Source organism: Prunus avium, chromosome 6, assembly GCF_965620075.1.
Source record: "Prunus avium chromosome 6, drPruAviu1.hap1.1, whole genome shotgun sequence".
Lineage (NCBI taxonomy): Eukaryota > Viridiplantae > Streptophyta > Magnoliopsida > Rosales > Rosaceae > Prunus > Prunus avium.
Genome location: NC_142289.1, coordinates 37,688,329 through 37,706,550, shown reverse-complemented (window position 1 = coordinate 37,706,550; position 18,222 = coordinate 37,688,329). Strand labels below are relative to the sequence as shown.

General features: G+C 34.5%; 3 protein-coding genes across 3 annotated transcripts; all 3 read left to right on the top strand.

Moving 5' to 3' along the window:
- Nucleotides 1-696: 696 nt before the first annotated feature.
- LOC110767925 (beta-glucosidase 12-like) lies at nucleotides 697-4,347 on the top strand. Its single transcript, XM_021971589.2, has 13 exons — nucleotides 697-872; nucleotides 1,033-1,102; nucleotides 1,699-1,757; nucleotides 1,874-1,949; nucleotides 2,119-2,196; nucleotides 2,304-2,391; nucleotides 2,484-2,739; nucleotides 2,863-2,978; nucleotides 3,108-3,325; nucleotides 3,415-3,446; nucleotides 3,553-3,655; nucleotides 3,737-3,845; nucleotides 3,957-4,347. The coding sequence occupies exons 1-13, from the start codon at nucleotides 708-710 to the stop codon at nucleotides 4,117-4,119; spliced, it is 1,533 nt and encodes a 510-aa protein (XP_021827281.1). The 5' UTR covers nucleotides 697-707; the 3' UTR covers nucleotides 4,120-4,347.
- Nucleotides 4,348-13,204: 8,857 nt separating this feature from the next.
- Nucleotides 13,205-15,110, top strand: LOC148294152 (cyanogenic beta-glucosidase-like). Its single transcript, XM_088254739.1, has 7 exons — nucleotides 13,205-13,208; nucleotides 13,686-13,744; nucleotides 13,887-13,962; nucleotides 14,163-14,240; nucleotides 14,378-14,465; nucleotides 14,557-14,812; nucleotides 14,970-15,110. Exons 1-7 carry the CDS (start codon nucleotides 13,205-13,207, stop codon nucleotides 15,108-15,110), a joined length of 702 nt encoding a protein of 233 aa, XP_088110865.1.
- A 565-nt stretch (nucleotides 15,111-15,675) lies between these two features.
- LOC148294151 (uncharacterized) lies at nucleotides 15,676-17,173 on the top strand. Its single transcript, XM_088254738.1, has 2 exons — nucleotides 15,676-16,794; nucleotides 17,168-17,173. The coding sequence occupies exons 1-2, from the start codon at nucleotides 15,676-15,678 to the stop codon at nucleotides 17,171-17,173; spliced, it is 1,125 nt and encodes a 374-aa protein (XP_088110864.1).
- Nucleotides 17,174-18,222: the final 1,049 nt, after the last annotated feature.

The window sequence follows — 18,222 nt, the reverse complement described above, 5'->3', positions numbered from 1 at the left end:
TATCTCTGCATATCAAAAATTTCTTAGGGCTTCTTAGTTAAGTTTTCTATACAGATCTTTCTGGATATGTGTTTCTCGGATCTTCTCAAAATTGGATAAAGAGCACTTGGATATGGAGGTTTTGAGAGGAAGAGGTGGAGGAGTGGGACTGCGAAGCGGATAGAGGTGGGAGGGTAGCACGGAGGGAGACTGTGAACTGGATAGAGGTGGCTGTGGCACAATCTTTTTAAAATCTTTTATTTTTATTATGAAGGGTAAAATTGAGACCTAATGTCTAGCTGGAAAAACATTTAAATTTTCTTTAAAAAAAATACACATGTCAATATTTGAGTGGAAGTATCACTGGCTGACGTGGTGATACCGTACCATTCTATAATTTCTCCCGATTCAAGTCACTTATTTAGCTTTAAATGACCATTTTATCGTACATCTAATAAAATAAAAATATATTGCAAAGGCATCTCATCACGAATCTTAATAATCAATATTACTTGTTTATCACGAGTCTTAATAACCATCATAGAAGAATTTCTAAAGATTTGGAAGGACCTGATCAGCACACCCTGTTAATTCTAGTTGTGTTTACAAATGCATTATTGAATTGTTTATTATATATTGTGCAGTACGCATAGCTTCCTCTATATAAAGGACATGCAATATGCAAGGAAGAGCCAACTTATAGATCACCAAAAGCCCCTTAATTAGTTATGCCAATGCAATTAGGGTCTTTGCTCTTCGGTCTGGTGCTAGTAATTGGCTTTTCATTGCAAAGTAGCGAAGCTGCTACAGATCCACCAGTTGTTTGTGACACTATCAACAGGACCAATTTTGAAACAGGGTTCATATTCGGCGCGGCTTCATCATCTTACCAGGTCAGTTTCTTAAAGAGCTTAATTATCATTTACTTTGCTGTTCGTATGATTAATTAAGTTTAATTTTCTTCCAATGCCAGAACAATTAGCATCCACGCATGAATATTTTGACCTCTTTACTGTGTACGTACTCTTACGTATATTTGTGTGTACGTTTCAGTATGAAGGTGCTGTCAAAGAAGATGGTAGAGGACCAAGCATATGGGATAACTACACCCACCAATATCCAGGTATGTCTCTCATCAAACAATCCATTAGAGTTTAAATATGAAAATTGAACTAACTCAATCTGCAGGCGTCATTCTTTTTTCTGTTTGCTTTCTCCAAATCGCATGCGTTCTGCTTTCGTATGAGGCTTTGGGGCATCCAAATCATTAAGACCGAAACACTGTGGATATATATATAATAGAAAAAATTCCATCACCATAGCTAGCTAGCTAGGTTCAGAATTCAGATGAAGGAAACACAACATGAGGATACAAAATTCCATAAACCGGGTTCGGCCTGGATGCTTAACCTTTCCTGATGAACACCAATGGGACACTAGATGCCTTAATGATTTGGATGCACGGATTACAAGTATATGGAAAGTTTTAATGAGTAAATCTCGAAGGAAACCAATTTTAATTCTTATATTATTTTTCTCTCGTATCATAACATTACTTCATGTATTTATTATAATAATAATTTACCATGGACAATCCACACATGGCAAGCTTTTAATATAGAGGTGATGCCCATAGTGAACAAGTTGGTATACATGCATTATAGAGTGCATGATATTTCCCCGTTCTAAAGAGTCAAAATTTTCTATGGTTAATTGCAGAGAGAATTCAGGATGGGAGCAATGCGGATGTTACAGTTGATCAATATCACCGCTATAAGGTTTTAAAATCACATAATTTGTGAGCCTTAAGAAAATATAGGGGATCAAAGATGAGATCCTCAATTATTATTTTCTTTCTCATAGTTATATATATCTTGTGTGTTATTATGTGTAGGAAGATGTAGAGATCCTGAATGATACGGGATTGGATGCTTATAGGTTCTCTATCTCATGGTCCAGAGTGTTACCAAGTAAGTTTTTCTATACAATGTAACCAACATTATGAAAAGAATTAATTAAAAGAATTGAACCAAATTATATATATTATAGTCAAATTTCAAGGGCTATTTTTTTAACTTTAATTTCAACTGGTAGATTGAGTTGTTTTTTTTATTATTGTCTTGTATCTCTAATTATTAGATGGAACACTAAATGGGGGCGTGAACGAGGCTGGAATCGAATATTACAACAAACTCATCAATGAAACCCTAGACAAAGGTGAATCATCTCACCTTAAAGGATCAATGATTGATATGCCTCGTAAAATACCATTTAATCAATTTAATTTGCTTTTACTTATTGTGTATGTATATATACATATATAGGTCTAAAGCCCTTTGTGACAATCTTTCATTGGGATCTTCCACAAGCTTTGGAAGAAGAATATGGTGGTTTCTTAAGCTCTCAAATTATGTAAGTGATAAATTCTATTATCAGTATAATATTCATTATTTAATTAAATAAATATTACCATAACATATACATTTTGAAATGTGTACATACAGTGAGCATTTTAGGGAATATGCAAACCTTTGTTTTGAGAGATTTGGTGACCGAGTAAAGTACTGGATCACATTGAATGAGCCATATACCTATAGTGACATGGGTTATGCAACCGGGACGTTAGCACCGGGACGATGCTCTGATTGGCAGCAATTAAACTGCACTGGCGGAAATTCTGCTATTGAACCATATTTGGTGACACACAACCTCCTCCTTGCTCATGCAACTGCGGTAGACTTGTACAAGACTACATATCAGGTCCGGTTAATTATTACATTTTGGTTAGAATATTGGGTCTTAACTAAGGAAATTAATACTTTGTAAAGATTGTACCTTATATTTTTGGCTCTAAATCAACTAAAAGCTAATGTTCCCGTGTAGGAACTTCAAAGTGGCGTGATAGGGATAACACTACTGTCACATTGGTTTGTGCCAGCTTCTAATGCAAAGCACAATACAAATGCGCAATTACGAGCTTTGGATTTTATGTTTGGATGGCAAGTATATTAATATTAATTTATATACCAACTCAAGTATTTAAATCCTTATTTATGAAAATAAAATTTACTAGCTAGTATAACTTGTATAATAGTTTGTTAATGGTTGGCACTTGCATGTTTTTTAAGGTTCATGGACCCAATTACAAGTGGCCACTATCCGCACAGCATGCAAGTTCTTGTTGGTCGTCGATTACCAAGATTCACGAAAAAACAATCCAAGTTGCTAGCTGGGTCATTTGATTTTCTTGGACTAAATTATTATACTACTTACTATGCAAGCTATGCAGGTCACAACAATTCTGTAAACGCAAGCTACATAACAGATGCTCGCGTTAATCAATCACGTAAGTACAAAGTGAAAAACATAATTACTTGGAACAATTTAAGTTTCTTAAAAAATTTGATTCTGATATTCATATATTTGTTGTGGCAGCGGAGCTTAATGGGGTTCCAATTGGTCCACATGTACGTATCAAATTAATTTTTTTAGGTAGCATAATATGGAAATTAAGATTTCCCACATGCAAATGTAACTCCTAAAAATCTTACTTTTCTTCAAATGGGGCTGCAGGCTGGTTCAGACTGGTTATATATTTATCCGAAAGGAATTTACGAACTTTTGCTCTACGTAAGGAAAAAGTATGATAGTCCACTCATTTACATTACGGAGAATGGTAATTATTTTTTAACCTTTATTTATTACATCAATGTTTCAAAACACATTTTAAGACTACTTAAAGCACATTATATTGTAGGCGTTGATGAGTTGAATGATCCCACACTATCACTTGAGCAAGCCCTTAATGATACCGTTAGAATTGACTACTACCATGACCACTTCTGTTATGTCCAAGCAGCAATCAAGTAAGTTTTTTTGTTAAAAAGTTATTTAATGAAGACTATGTTTGGGTTATTGAATCCTTCCATTGATATTAACACATTTGGTTTTATTTGTCTTTGGATCTTTGTCTACAGAAACGGTACTAACGTGAAGGGATACTTTGCGTGGTCATTACTAGACAACTTTGAATGGAGTTCTGGATTCACTGTTCGATTCGGTCTTTATTATGTTGATTACAAAGACGGACTAAAAAGGTACCCAAAAAAGTCGGCACTGTGGTTCAAAGGTTGGCTCTAGAAGTGAAGAAATCCGATTAGAGTTATTGTTGGTCTTGGTTCTACATTTGTATTTCCTTCAATAAAGCAGATGCTATTGTGGACAATAATGTGAGGGATGTCAAATTTGTTTATACAAAATTTGAATCCCAAAATTATAATAAATTTTATCGAACATAAGTTCACTGTATAAGCAGCTTATTTCCGATGAAGCAAAATCATTCAATACTATTGGCTTGAAAACTTTGATTTCCTCGCCTTGGTTTTCAATTCTTCTCCTCTTCTCTCTCTCTCTCTCATGAACCACGTTACTCAGCAAAACGTGTGTGTGGACTATACAAGTCTGCCTACCAAGACAAACATGACGCACTACTACCAAAAACACTTTGCTCGATGAAATAAGTTTGTTGCGCAAAGTACTATTTCGTCACGCAAAACCTGCGCAACAAAATTTTGGTCGCTCATTATCCGTCGCGCAAAGCTCGTGAAGAAAGGGTTTGCACGATGAAAAATAATCTTCGTCGCGCAAAGCTACTTTGCACGACGAACCCTAATGTTGCGCAAATATACTTTGCGCGATGAACTTTAACGTCGCGCAAAGTATATTTGCGCGACATTAGGGTTCGTCGTGCAAAGTAGCTTTGCGCGACGAAGATTATTTTTCATCGTGCAAACCCTTTCTTCACGAGCTTTGCGTGACGGATCAAATTATCCAATATATATATATAATATTCAAAATGTACACATAAATTAACAAAGTACAATAATAAAATCCTAATACAAGCCTATTGTGGTGGTAGGCGGAGGATATGTTTAGATAGCGTCCTAATCCTCAACTTTAGCCGTCAAAGTCTCGACGATTCCCTACAAAAAAAAAAAACAAATATGGTCAAATAACAAAAAACTAACATAAAATAATAACAAAAAATTAGCATAATCTCCCCTAAAATTGTTATACCCCAAATCCAACCCAAACTCCAATCCTCACCCTATACTCAACCCCAAACCCCACACAAACTCAAAACTAACTCCAAAAACACATATTAATGAAAAAAATTTAAAATTTGGAGAGAATATACCCTTTGGTAAGATTGAGAGTGAGTGAGAATGAGAGGGAGAGAATTAGAGAAGATAGTGAGAGAGAGATGAGAGAGTGAGTGAGAGTGAGAGATAGTGAAAAGAGAGATGAGAGATTAAGTGAGAGGAGTGAGTGTGAGAGAAAGGGTCGGATTTGGGGAGAGGGAAAGAGAGAGGAGAGGTAAGAGTAGAGAAAGAAATTGAGAAAATGGTGGAGTTATTTTGGTTTTAAAAACCGAATCACTTTGCACGACGAATTGTTGGTCGCGCAAAGTTTTGCCCGACCAAAAAATTCATGCGTCCCATTTTTGGTACCCGCCCAAATTTTTAGAGTTTTGCACGACGAATTGTTGGTCGCGTAAAGTTTTGAGAGACGAAAAATTGGTTCGTAGCGCAATATTTATAAAAATATTTGTTATGAATAATAAAAAATAAAATTATTTTATTTTACGATTTAAAATATAAATAAGGTTTAGGCAACCAAATGTGTTTTCGTCGTGCAAAGAAAATAATAAAAAATAAAGAAATAATTTAGTTTAACAATATAAAATATAAAAATAAGTAAATAAGGGTTAGGCGACGAAATATTGATATTCGTTGAGCAAAGTTTTCAAAAAATAATAAAAACTTATGAAAACAACTATATCTTAAGATTTATAATGTATAATTAAATAAAAAAAATTAATTGGTTTGCCCGATGCATGTTTACATTATGATGTCATGCTATTGGTTTTTGCACAACGACCCCATTGTTATATTTTTTATAATAAAAAATTATTATTATAAAGTTTACTGAAAATGTGACTTTACTCTCTTCAAATTCAATTTTTTTTTTTACATAAAACCCACAATAATATATTTTTCTAACAAAAACCCAATCCTAACTACAATAATAAATTTAAAGCTACTAATAAATATATATACTATTCAATTTCTTAAGTGTTATACGTACAAAATAAATAAATTTAAAGCTACGTAATAAATAAATATATATATATATATATATAAATTATCTTATGCAGACATCCGGACGTTATTATCGTGCGGACGCCATGTATTTTGTACTACCCCTCTCTGCTTTCCTGCCTATTTACAATAGAATCCGCACGATAATAACGTGCGGACATCCGGATAAGAGAATAACTATATATATATATACAAACACACCATTCAACGATCCAACCATCAAACTTGTTTGTTTATACTTTGAGATCGTATACCCCAAAAATTGCAAAAAACAAACATTCAGAGATCTAGTAACCGGACAAAACTTTTCGACGGTTATAAATGAAAAATCACGATTTGACGGTTATTTTAACTCTGATTTTGATGATTTTTTACAGCTACACTCCTTGACCCTATATGAATACAATGATTGAATTTGATCTTCAATTTAAAATATTTACACTAGTGGATACACAAAATCTTATGTTATATTTAACGAAAGTATAAATAAACTCTTAATTGTTAGTGAATATATTATTTTGATGGCATACGCATTCTATGAAACTAGTTTCAACGATCCAACCGTCAAACTTGTTTGTTTATACTTTGAGATCATATACGCCAAAAATAGGAAAAAATAAACATTCAAAGATTAAGTAATGGGACAAAACTTTTCGACGGTTATAAACGAAAAATCACGATTTAACGGTTATTTCAATTTCGATTTTGATGATTTTTTACAGCTACACTCCTTGACCCTATATGAATACAGTGAACTAATTCGATCGTCAATTTAAAATATATATTTTCTAACAAAAACCCAATCCGAACTACAATAATATATTTTTCTAACAAAAATCCGATCCGAACTAAAATAATAAATTTAAAGCTACTTAATAAATATATATATTGTTTAATTTCTTAAGTGTTATGCATACAAAATTAAAAAAACAAAAATAAATTGGTTTAGGCGACGAAATATTTGGATTACGTCATGCAAATATTTTTAAAAATATTTTTTTTATTTTTTTTATTTTTGTAAAGACTTTGCGCGACGAAACACACTTCGTCGCGCAAGACTTTGTGCAACGAAGTTTAGTATTTCATCGCGCAAAGTCATGCAAAGATTTTAAAAAATAATTTTTATTTTATTAATTTTTGCAAAGACTTTACGCGACGAAACACACTTCGTCGCGCAAGACTTGCAACGAAGTTTAGTGTTTCGTCGCACAAAGTCATGCAAAGATTTTTAAAAATAATTTTTTATTTTATTTATTTTTGTAAACACTTTGCGCGACGGAGTTTTGAGTTTCATCACGCAATGTTACTTTGACCGACGATGTTTTGTCGTCACGCAAAGTGACTTTGTGCGACGATGTGTGTTTCGTTGCGCAAAATTTAGTCACGTAAGATTTTGAGCGACGAAGTTTTGAGTTTCGTCGCGCAAATTGACTTTGAGCGATGAATTGTGTTTCATCGCACAAAATTTGGTCGCGCAAAGGTTTTTTTTAACTAGTGACGACAAATGGATCATTATAGTAAAAATTAACATACAACAAATAATTAAATACGTTTTAATTTGTTTGTCCATCTCAAAAAGAAAAAAGATTCTATTTGTCGGTATATAGCATATCAACTTCAAACGGACATGTACACGTCTTATTATATATTTTTTTATTTTTTTATTCAACGGCCACGAATTCAGATTTTATAAACATTTTCTCAGTGCAATTGAGGTAAGGAAAATTCAAAGATTATTTGTCCCATTATATATTTTATTAACTCATAACTGGAAAATTAAGAACAACTAGACACACAAGTTACTCTTAAAATTATAAAAAAAGAAATTGATTTGTTTTATTGACTGTGTTTTTACCCTTAGGAGGTGTTTGGATCACAGAGAGGATTCATATTAAAATCAATTTTCATTTCTCTTTCTCATATTCGGTAATGTAGGGAAAGTAACTAGAAACTATCATTCTATTTCATTTCCAATTACACCCTAAACTATGCTTGGTTAGATTTCCCATCGCATTTTTAATTGTTAATGGGGGAATACGGTGTAAAAAAAAATACAATTAATTATTGTGAGGAAAATCAAAAGGAAACCTAAACTTGATAGAGGGTTTTATTTTTTTTTCCCCTCATTTTTCTAGAGGTCATAAAATCGTTCCAATTTTGAACTTACCAAGTATGGGAAAGAAACGCATTTTCTTGCAAATCAAACTCCTCCTTAATAATCTTATAACAATCTCTAGCTTCGAGAAAAACTTCACAGGGACAATTTTTAATCTTAATACATCTTAAATTTATTTTAGTTGTTTATCATATTTCCTAGTATCATGACGTGGCATGGTTATGTTTTAATTTATTTTTTTGTTTTGTCTAAGTTGAGGAAGTTTTTAAATTTGAGAGGCTGTGAAGATTCAAAGTTTCGAATTTTCAAAGTCTAGTGGTGATTTTATATGAAGAGACTAGATCCCAAATCCAGACTACATAGATACAAAGCTTATCTGCTGGCACAAACATTTTTAATTGGGATATTTAGTCATATACTCATTTTTAGCACAAATGATACAGATCAACCTTACACCATTTAATTTCTATAAACAAACCCAAAAAAAAAAATAACAGCTGGGATGGCCCTATTGAATTTAATTTTGATTATTAAATTACTTTGATGCCTTATTAAGTGTTTTGGTTTTTTTACAAGGTTTTGGGGTTTGGCTTGTTTTAAGAAATCGATGACAGTTTTGTAATTTAAAAAACGTTAGAAGCTCTTTGTTATGTTGTAAATGAGCTTTGGGTGTGTTTCTAAAGTCTATTTCATATACGGTTTTTTATATATATATAATTTGGACTCTTATATTGGATATAATAGTAAAACTCCCTTTTTAATTCTCCGACCAAGTTGTTTTCAAGAAATAATTTTTTTTTTCTATTTCTTACAATAATTGTTCTAGAAGGGTGACCACACCATTTTCAAAAATTTGTCTGACGCTAGTAACCATATGTCATCCTACAATATCTAGCGTCAAAAAGGATAAAATCATATGCCTTCCACAACAAATATAAGATAAACATGTAGTGATGAATTTTATTTTTTTGGTCAATCTACAGAAAATTCTCAAAGCTTTTTTTTGTTGTTGTTAATTTCTTTGAAAATTCAAGGAGCTCATCAAGACCATTTCAAATCAAGATGAGATCAATTTTATGTCATCCACTCCCTCGCACGTTTTTTAATTATTACTTGGTACCTGGTAGTTGCAAATGCGAGACACTATGTCATCCACATTCCCAATTACTTGGCACGAAAGAAAAAAGTCCAATATCGAACATTGTCATCATATGTGTTGTCAATATCAATACTTTCAATGGGAAAAAAAGGTCATGGCACCCAAATTAAACACTTTTTGTTTGATCATAAGTTAAAGTCTATGATTGAAATCAACAATTAATACTGGAAGCTTCAATTCCAGTATTTTGCACCCGAAGATTATCCTTGATTTCAATTCGGGGATTTCCGTCTTCTTGAATTGGGAGAGATGACCGCTCTAATTAATTCATTACTAACCAAGATAGAATATGGACATCTGTTGCACACACCTTTCACTATAGTTGTTGCTAGTACTGGAGAAACCTATAGTGAAGGATCGCAGAGTGCTTAGGGTCTCACCCAGCTCTCTTATTGATTTTCAGGGTTAATTAATTGTTTTGCTTGTATTTGAGAAGTGTTGGTTGATTGTGTGTTGATGACTAGTAGTTGACTAGTTATATCTTAGAATAGGTTCATTAAGAGTTTTGTCAGTGTCTAATTAGTTTGTTGGGAGAGTTTATTTACGCCTTCCACCTAGGTGCCAATTTCATCTAATATTTGATTGAACAAGTCTTATAGCTACCGTGGAAAGCCTATCCTACAATATCTAGGGCCAAAAAGGATAAAATCATATGCCTTCCACAACAAATATAAGATAAACACATGCAGTGATGAATTTTATTTATTTTTGGTGAATCTACAGAAAATTCTCAAAGAATTTTTTTTTTTTGGGTTAATTTCTTTGAAAAGTCAAGGAGCTCAAGACCATTTCAAATCAAGATGAGATCAATTATGTGTACCTTTTGGTTTTCATGGCCTCACAAATGGACTTTCAGCCCCTCTCGCTCGCACGTTTTTGTATAATTAATTGGTACCCCTAAATTAATTTAATTTGAGTGGTGATTTCCTCACTCCAATTTTATCCATTTACACTCCATTTCATAACTAAAAAAGGAGTGTAAGTGGATAAAAAGTGAGTTGGGAAATCATTACTCTTTAATTTTACCCATATTCCAGCAATACATGCTAGTTGCAAATGCGAGACACTGTGTCATCCACATTCCCAATTGGAGTACTTGAAACCTACTCTACGACATAATTAAAGAAGGAAAATGGTCCCAATATCGAACATTGTCATCCCATATATGTGTTGTTTAAAGATGAACACGTCCCATATCAAAAATTAAAGTTTCTCTTTCTCCGGTACAAAAATTTTCATGATACATTTCTTTGAGAACCAATATCATGATGAAAATAGAGAAGTCACTACAAAAACATTATCTTTCCTGACTAAAGATCTCGCGACAAAGAGAATGTGTCGGGACAGGTAGCTTGTCCCGACAAACATTAACCTTTGTCTGGAAAAGTTGACTCTTACTTGGCAAAGTGTCATCGAAAAATACCTTCTTACATGGCAAGTGTCGTCTAGGTCACACCTTTGTCGCGAAGGGTTGACACTGAGCCAGCGAAGTTAAACCTAATAAAAACTAATAAAATCATATTGTCAACACCAAAATCATCTCAACATAAAATTCAACTCAATATGATGTAATTTTTTCGTGTTATATATTTATTAAGTCAAAATAAACATATCACTAATCGGGCCGAGTTCGAAAATGAGGATAACAATATAGTGCACAATTGAGGATATTTAAAATTCGTGAATCCCCATACCTGCTGCGATTTTCCCCCTAAATCTTCTGTCATTAGAGCACTTCCACCTATTTGCCATAGTAAAAGGTAAGGGGAGGCAAGGGCTGTTACTATTCATATGAATAGTGACAGCCGTTGCAAAAGGCTTGTGGTGTTTTCACCAATTGTCATGAAAACTACTATTCACATGAGATTTGAGGAGAGGACCCAGCCGGCCGGGTAGGGATTTTTGCCATCCGTACTAGCAAAACTTCAACATAAAAGTATTACCTCTATATATCTAAGATTAAATGATGAAGTGTATGATTAATCATAAAGGATGAATTGACCATTGTATGTATGGCGTGTCTTCACTTTATACTTCATGAATTATTTATTTACAAAAGTTGTCTTATCCGAAGACTAGTCTTATTTTATCAGATGTTGTTTTATCGGATATCGGAATAATAGTCTTGTTGGACTATTATATGTATTCGTCCATGTCACCTAATTGAAAAATACCCATTTATTTATAATTGTTTATTGTCCATTAATTTTTCATCCTCTATATATAAACGCCATGCCAGGCAGAGCCAAACTATCTAAATCACAAAAACTCCCAGTTATGGCAATGCAATTTGGGTCTTTAAAAAATTAACGTTTTTAAAAACTATCTAAATCACCAAAACACCCCGTTAATTTTTCATCCTCTATATATAATTGTTTAATTAACGTTTTCTTTTGCATCGCTTTCTTTAAAAATTAAAAAATAAAACTTCAAGTTTTCTTTTTATATCTGGTAATGCCTTTCCCTCTATTGGTTTCTATTAAACTTTAGTTTATGGATTCAACTGCGGTCTTTTTGCTTTTTGCTTTCATAATTAAGTCAACATAACCTTTTCGGAGACTACTTAATTATATATAATTAAGGGTATACTAATGATTTGCCCCCTGAACTTATACCATATTTTCAATTAACCTCCTATCCTTTTTTTTTTAGAAAATTAAGGATATGAACTTTTTTTTGGCCAATTTCCCCCCTGCCGTCCAAATCCGCAACATTTCATCCAATTTGCCGTTAACTATGAGGGTAAATAGTATTTTTGTATGTTAAAATAACCCTAAAATTGGATGAAATGTTGATGATTTAGACGGCAGGGGGGAAATTGGCGAAAAAAAGAAGTTCATATCCTTAATTTTCTAAAAAAAAAAGAATAGGGGGCTAATCGAAAGCAAGGTACAAGTTCAAGGGGTATTTCACTAGTAAACCGTATAATTAATTAAATATACGTTTTCCAATGTCTAAACAGGCCAAAGTAGTGGCCTTACTTCATGGAAATTACGTATTTTTGACTTACAGTTAAGAGCTTCATTACAATAGGACGCAATTAAGTAAAGTATTAATTTGTTAATTAGTTTCAAGACCTTCATAATACCAGTCTTTTCCAGCTATAATAAAAAAATTATAGTAGGGGAAAAAAACTAATTAACAGGTATCAAAGGGGAATATATCTATATATAAAAAACAAAAGGCAGAGAATGGTGAAACATTCAAAATACCATAAAATACCCTTAGTTAATACAAACATTAAGAATTAAAATTATTAATTAAATGAGGATAATATGGTAAATTCATACTTTTTCATATTAAAAAAATTAAAATTAAAAGAAAAATCAGATAATGAATCCAATTTTTATGGAATACTACCAATTATCTTTTTTAATTCTAAAATAAATTTTTAATTTTAAAAAAAAGACCTCTTCCAGGCGCGAAAGCGCGTGCAAAGAGGCTAGTGTGAATGAAACCAGAAACCAAGTGGAAGTTTTATTAAAAATAATAATTATATTGTATAATAATCATACCCTCTTTAAAATATTTCTTCTTAAATCTGTTTTTCTTTTCTTTGGTTATTCATTATATTATATAACCTAAAAATAGTTTTCAGCACCCCAAGTCAAGGCCCTAAAATAGTTTTCTCAGTATGGTGCACCAATCTTCTAATACTTATATATCAAATAAATATTTTTTTTTCGCTTATAAAAAAATGGAATGTGATTTGTATTATCCTTCATCCAAAATCGTCTAATAATGTCTTTTTATTCCGTTATCATTTTTTAATTAAATGGTATTGTGAAAATGAGTGTTTGTATCATTAAGATATTTTGGCAGACTCCATTCGTCTTTCGATTTTATTTTAGGGCTTTTCACAAATAGGTTCATTCTAATATGATATATCATTTTTTTTAATTAGAAAATGATAAGTTGTTAATTTTGAGTTTTTCTCTCCAAATATGCTATATATGAATTTTTATATAATATATCATGCTAAAATGGGCTTACTTATAAAAACATATTTATTTTATATGACTAGCTAAAGAGGCAGAATGTATGGAGTTTCATCTCAGAATGATTTGGTGTGCGAATTGAATCCAGCCACAGTTTATTAAGTCCACTACACCAAGTCTAGGATCTAATAAGAATTTTCTTTGACCGATTCTAATACCACTTCTTAGTAGGCTTAGTTAGAATGAAGCCTCTTACTTTTCTTTTTCCCATAACACAAACACAAATATCTATATTTGGCGATCTATAATTAAAACTTTCTGTATATTTGCAGAAAAAATAAAGGATGGCAGCAATGGAAATGTGGCGAATGATGAATATCACCGCTATAAGGTGTTCAAAGATCACATGAACTTTATCTTCTAGACCTCAGGGAGACTAAATTTTTGGGACTTAAGCAAACACATGACATTGAAAACATGAGATCCATAACTTTTAACTTCTTTCTTAAAATATCTTGTGTTATTATATATAGGAAGATGTGGGGATTATGAAGAATATGGGATTGGATGCTTATAGGTTCTCTATCTCATGGTCCAGATTGTTACCGAGTAAGTTGATTCATATTTGGTTGCAAATTTGGGATTTGAACTTAATTCTTTTTTGCCTTCTACAATACACTAGTCTCCTTGTGTTTTTGTTGAAGTAATGTGGCTCTATTGTGAAACCAATAATATAGTTTAACCTGTTTTACTTCAATTTCTATTGTAGACAAGTTTTCCTTATTTGCTTGTTTTGTTCTAATTATTAGATGGAAAACTAGCTGGGGGCGTTAACAAAGAAGGAATCAAATACTACAACAATCTCATCAATGAACTCCTACGTAATGGTAATACAACTGCCTAATCTCGTATATCATCTCACCCTAATTACAGCAAATATATAATAAGAGTTAATGTGCGCACTCATAAGAGACATTTGATCAAAACCTTAATTTGCTTTTATATTGATCATGTATGTATATAGGTTTAAAGCCATTTGTGACACTCTTTCACTGGGATCTTCCCCAAGCTTTAGAAGACAAATATGGTGGTTTCTTAAGCCCTCATATTATGTAAGTGAACGACCATCAAGTTCAGTGTACACTACTATGATGTATGAAATTCAAATCCACATGCAATATTGATTTTTAATTTTTCCTACAGCAATCATTTTCAATACTATGCAAAACTTTGTTATAAGGAATTCGGAGATCGGGTAAAGCATTGGATCACATTAAATAAGCCATGGACCTATAGTACTGGTGGTTATGTAGGAGCGGGTTTGGCACCAGGACGATGTTCTGATTGGCAAAACTTAAACTGCACTGGCGGAGATTCGGCTACTGAACCATATTTGGTGGCACACCACTCCTTACTTTCTCGTGCAGCTGCTGTAAAAGTGTACAAATATAAATATCAAGTCCTCTTTAACTCATTTTTATTTATTTTTGACAAAATTCAGTCCTAATTGAGATTAAACGTGTTTAATTCACTAATATTAAGTTGTACAATGGGATAAACAAATATAGTACCTTTTGCGTGGTCTAATCAACCAAATCAATGTTTAAAATGTGCAGGCATCTCAAAAGGGCGTGATAGGGATAACACTAGTGTCACATTGGTTCGTGTCGGTTTCTAAGGCAAAGCAGCCTAAAAATGCTGCATTACGATCTTTGGATTTTATGTTTGGATGGCAAGTATATAAACTCAGTGATTGAATAAAACAATTTTGGGCTAAAAATACTTTTAACTAATCTTAAGTTCGCATTTGGAATTTCTATTGTTGACATGAGTCTCCTAATTAATCAAGGAGATTTATTTCCTTGATTAATTAAGGGATTTACTTTCCTTCCATCTAGTTGACAAATCTGTGTATAATTAGGATATACTTTCCTAATTCCTGATAGAATCTTATTCCTTGTAAAGCACTCTGTAAACTCATATATATACCTCCTTATGGAGAAGAATAAATCATTTGAACATATTGAAAACCCATATTCATATTTTAGCATGGTATCAGAGCAATCGATCCTAGGTTGTCTCTAAATCCTCGTATCGAATTTCTTGAAACCCGAATCCCTCGTATCGAATTCCTTGAAACCCGAACCCGTATCCTCGTATCCTGAATCCCGTATCCTCGTATCTTGAATCCCGCAACCCTAAACACATATCTGACACCCTAAACACGAATCCGAAACCCTAAACACGAATCCGAAACCCTACACACATATCCGAAATCCTAAACAGTTTTTTTTCCTCGTATTCTTCAATCCTTCCGCTGCCATGGATATTGTTTCCAAAACCACCGACTCCACTTCCTCAATCCCCCAAATTGTTACTATTCAAAGTGACAACGCTCCGTTTCCTACCGGCATCACCTTGACAGAGACCAATTATGCCTTATGGTCTCAGGTCATGGAATTACGTATTGCTAGCCGCGAAAGATTGGGGTACCTCACCGGCGACACTCCACGGCCCTCTAAGGCCTCCTCCACTTACAGCCAATGGTGTACGGAGAACTTTAGGGTCAAAGGGTGGCTCATCGACTCCATGTCTCCAGACTTGATGGGTCGGTTCATCCGTTTTAGTACCGCCAAAGAAATTTGGGATGCCGTGAAAAAAACCTACTTTGATGGGGGGGATGAAACTTTTTTGTTTGATCTCAACAAACGGGCGTTCACCATTAAACAGAATGGTGCTCCCGTCCACAAATACTACAGCCAGCTACAGACCATCTTTCAGGAGATTGATCATCGCACTCCGAATCGCATGCACTGTGACGCCGACGTCACTGAGCACCAGACTGACCTGGATCGTCTTCGTGTTCACCTTTTCCTTGCCGGGCTCGATCCTCAGTTTGATCAAGTCCGGGGGGAGATCCTGTGCAAAGACCCCAAATTGGACCTTGACCAAACTTTTGCATATGTACGTCGTGAAGCGCAACAACGACTGACCATGACCAGTACTCCAGACACTGCGGTTCTGGCCACTCAACGTCTGAGGGGCCCTCCGCCCTCTACCGGTGGCGCTTCTCAGACTCAGACCACAAGCTCTCATCCGGAGACCAAATGCACTCATTGTGGTGGGAGCAAACATACTCGTGCTCGCTGCTATGAACTACTTGGGTACCCGGATTGGTGGGACCACTCCAAAGCTCCTTGCAGGAATAAGAGCAATTCACTCCACACATCTTCCGTCATAGATCCTGCACCAGCCCCTGCCTCTGCCTCTGTAGCTATATCAGGTACCCAAGGTTATGTTTTGCATAGTTCCTCAAAGAAACATACATGGGTTATTGACACCGGAGCCACTGATCACATGACCTTTGATCCGGGACAAATTATCTCTCATACACCGTCTTCTCAATCGGTGGTGTCTAATGCCAATGGTACCCCCTTTCCAGTGATTGGGGAGGGTTCCCTCTCTCTCTCTGACCCCCTCACTTTGGATTATGTGTTAATTGTTCCATCCTTACATCATAATCTCTTGTCTGTCGCCCAAATTACTATGGCTTTGAATTGCACCGTAACTTTTTGGCCTACTCATTGTGTTTTTCAGGACATTCTCAGCAGCAAGACGATTGGTTGTGGTACTAGGAGGGGCAAACTCTATTATTTGGACCTGGCATCTGACAGTGAAGCCAGCCTCAGTCAGGCTTTCAAAATTGGGGGGACGAGTGTTGAGAAGAAAACTTCCGAAGTATGGTTATGGCATCACCGTCTTGGACATGCTTTGTTTGGATATTTATAGAAGCTATTTCCTTCATTATTTTCAGATTTAGAGAGTTCTAGTTTTAAGTGTGACATTTGTGAACTGGCCAAGAGCCATCGTGTTCCTTTTCCCTTAAGTTCCAATAAAAGTTTAATTCATTTTTCCCTTGTTCATTCTGATGTTTGGGGCCCTTCTAAAGTTACCACTCCCGGGGGAGCTAGATGGTTTGTCACGTTTATTGATGATTGCACACGCATGACCTGGGTTTCCCTTCTCAAAACTAAAGGGGAAGTCAGTTCCAAGTTTCAACAGTTTTATCACATGGTGGAGACACAATTTCATACCAGAATCCAGGTTCTTCGGTCTGACAATGGTAGGGAATTTCTTAACCATGATCTTAATGAGTTCTTCCAAGCTCACGGTATCATCCATCAACGCTCATGCCCTTCCACTCCTCAACAGAATGGTGTGGCTGAACGAAAGAATAGACACTTACTGGACGTCGTTCGTGCATCCCTCTTTGGTGCAAATATGCCTCGGTTTTTTTGGGGCGAAGCCGTCCTCTCTGCGGCTTATCTTATCAATCGAATTCCCTCTAGTATCCTCCAATTCCGAACCCCCCTTCAAACACTCCAACACCATGGCCAAATACCTCCCACCCAAAACCTGGAACTCCGCATATTTGGTTGTGTGGTCTTTGTCCACTTACATGATCACCAACGCAACAAATTAGATCCCCGTGCCGACAAGTGTGTGTTCATTGGGTATGCACCTCATCAGAAAGGTTACCGGTGTTATCATCCTCCAAGTCGGAAAGTGTATACTTCTATGGATGTTGCGTTCCAGGAACAAGAGAGCTATTTTTCGGATGCACAGGAGGATTCTTCTCAAAATTCTGAATTTTTTACTTCAGCACTTTTTCAACCAGGTGAAGAGGTATTTAATTCACCATGATTTGTGTGATAAATATTGATATCGAACCATACTTTTAAGCTCTATTTTTAGTGAAGTAACAAATACTAATGTGGTTCTCTTACCTTTTTGTAATGCAGGTGAAGAATATGGTTTTCTTTCTAGCCGAGCTCGGAATTATGCATTATCCAACTACTATTCGGTACT

Bases quoted from the DNA above. Each gene is read 5' to 3' on its own strand.
- LOC110767925 (XM_021971589.2), top strand. From the start codon at position 708: ATGCCAATGCAATTAGGGTCTTTGCTCTTCGGTCTGGTGCTAGTAATT. The intron at 1,758-1,873 runs GTTTTAAAATCA...TATTATGTGTAG, and splicing joins ATCAATATCACCGCTATAAG to GAAGATGTAGAGATCCTGAA. The intron at 2,740-2,862 runs GTCCGGTTAATT...GTTCCCGTGTAG, and splicing joins TGTACAAGACTACATATCAG to GAACTTCAAAGTGGCGTGAT.
- LOC148294152 (XM_088254739.1), top strand. The intron at 13,745-13,886 runs GTGTTCAAAGAT...TATTATATATAG, and splicing joins ATGAATATCACCGCTATAAG to GAAGATGTGGGGATTATGAA. The intron at 14,241-14,377 runs GTAATACAACTG...GTATGTATATAG, and splicing joins CAATGAACTCCTACGTAATG to GTTTAAAGCCATTTGTGACA.
- LOC148294151 (XM_088254738.1), top strand. From the start codon at position 15,676: ATGGATATTGTTTCCAAAACCACCGACTCCACTTCCTCAATCCCCCAA.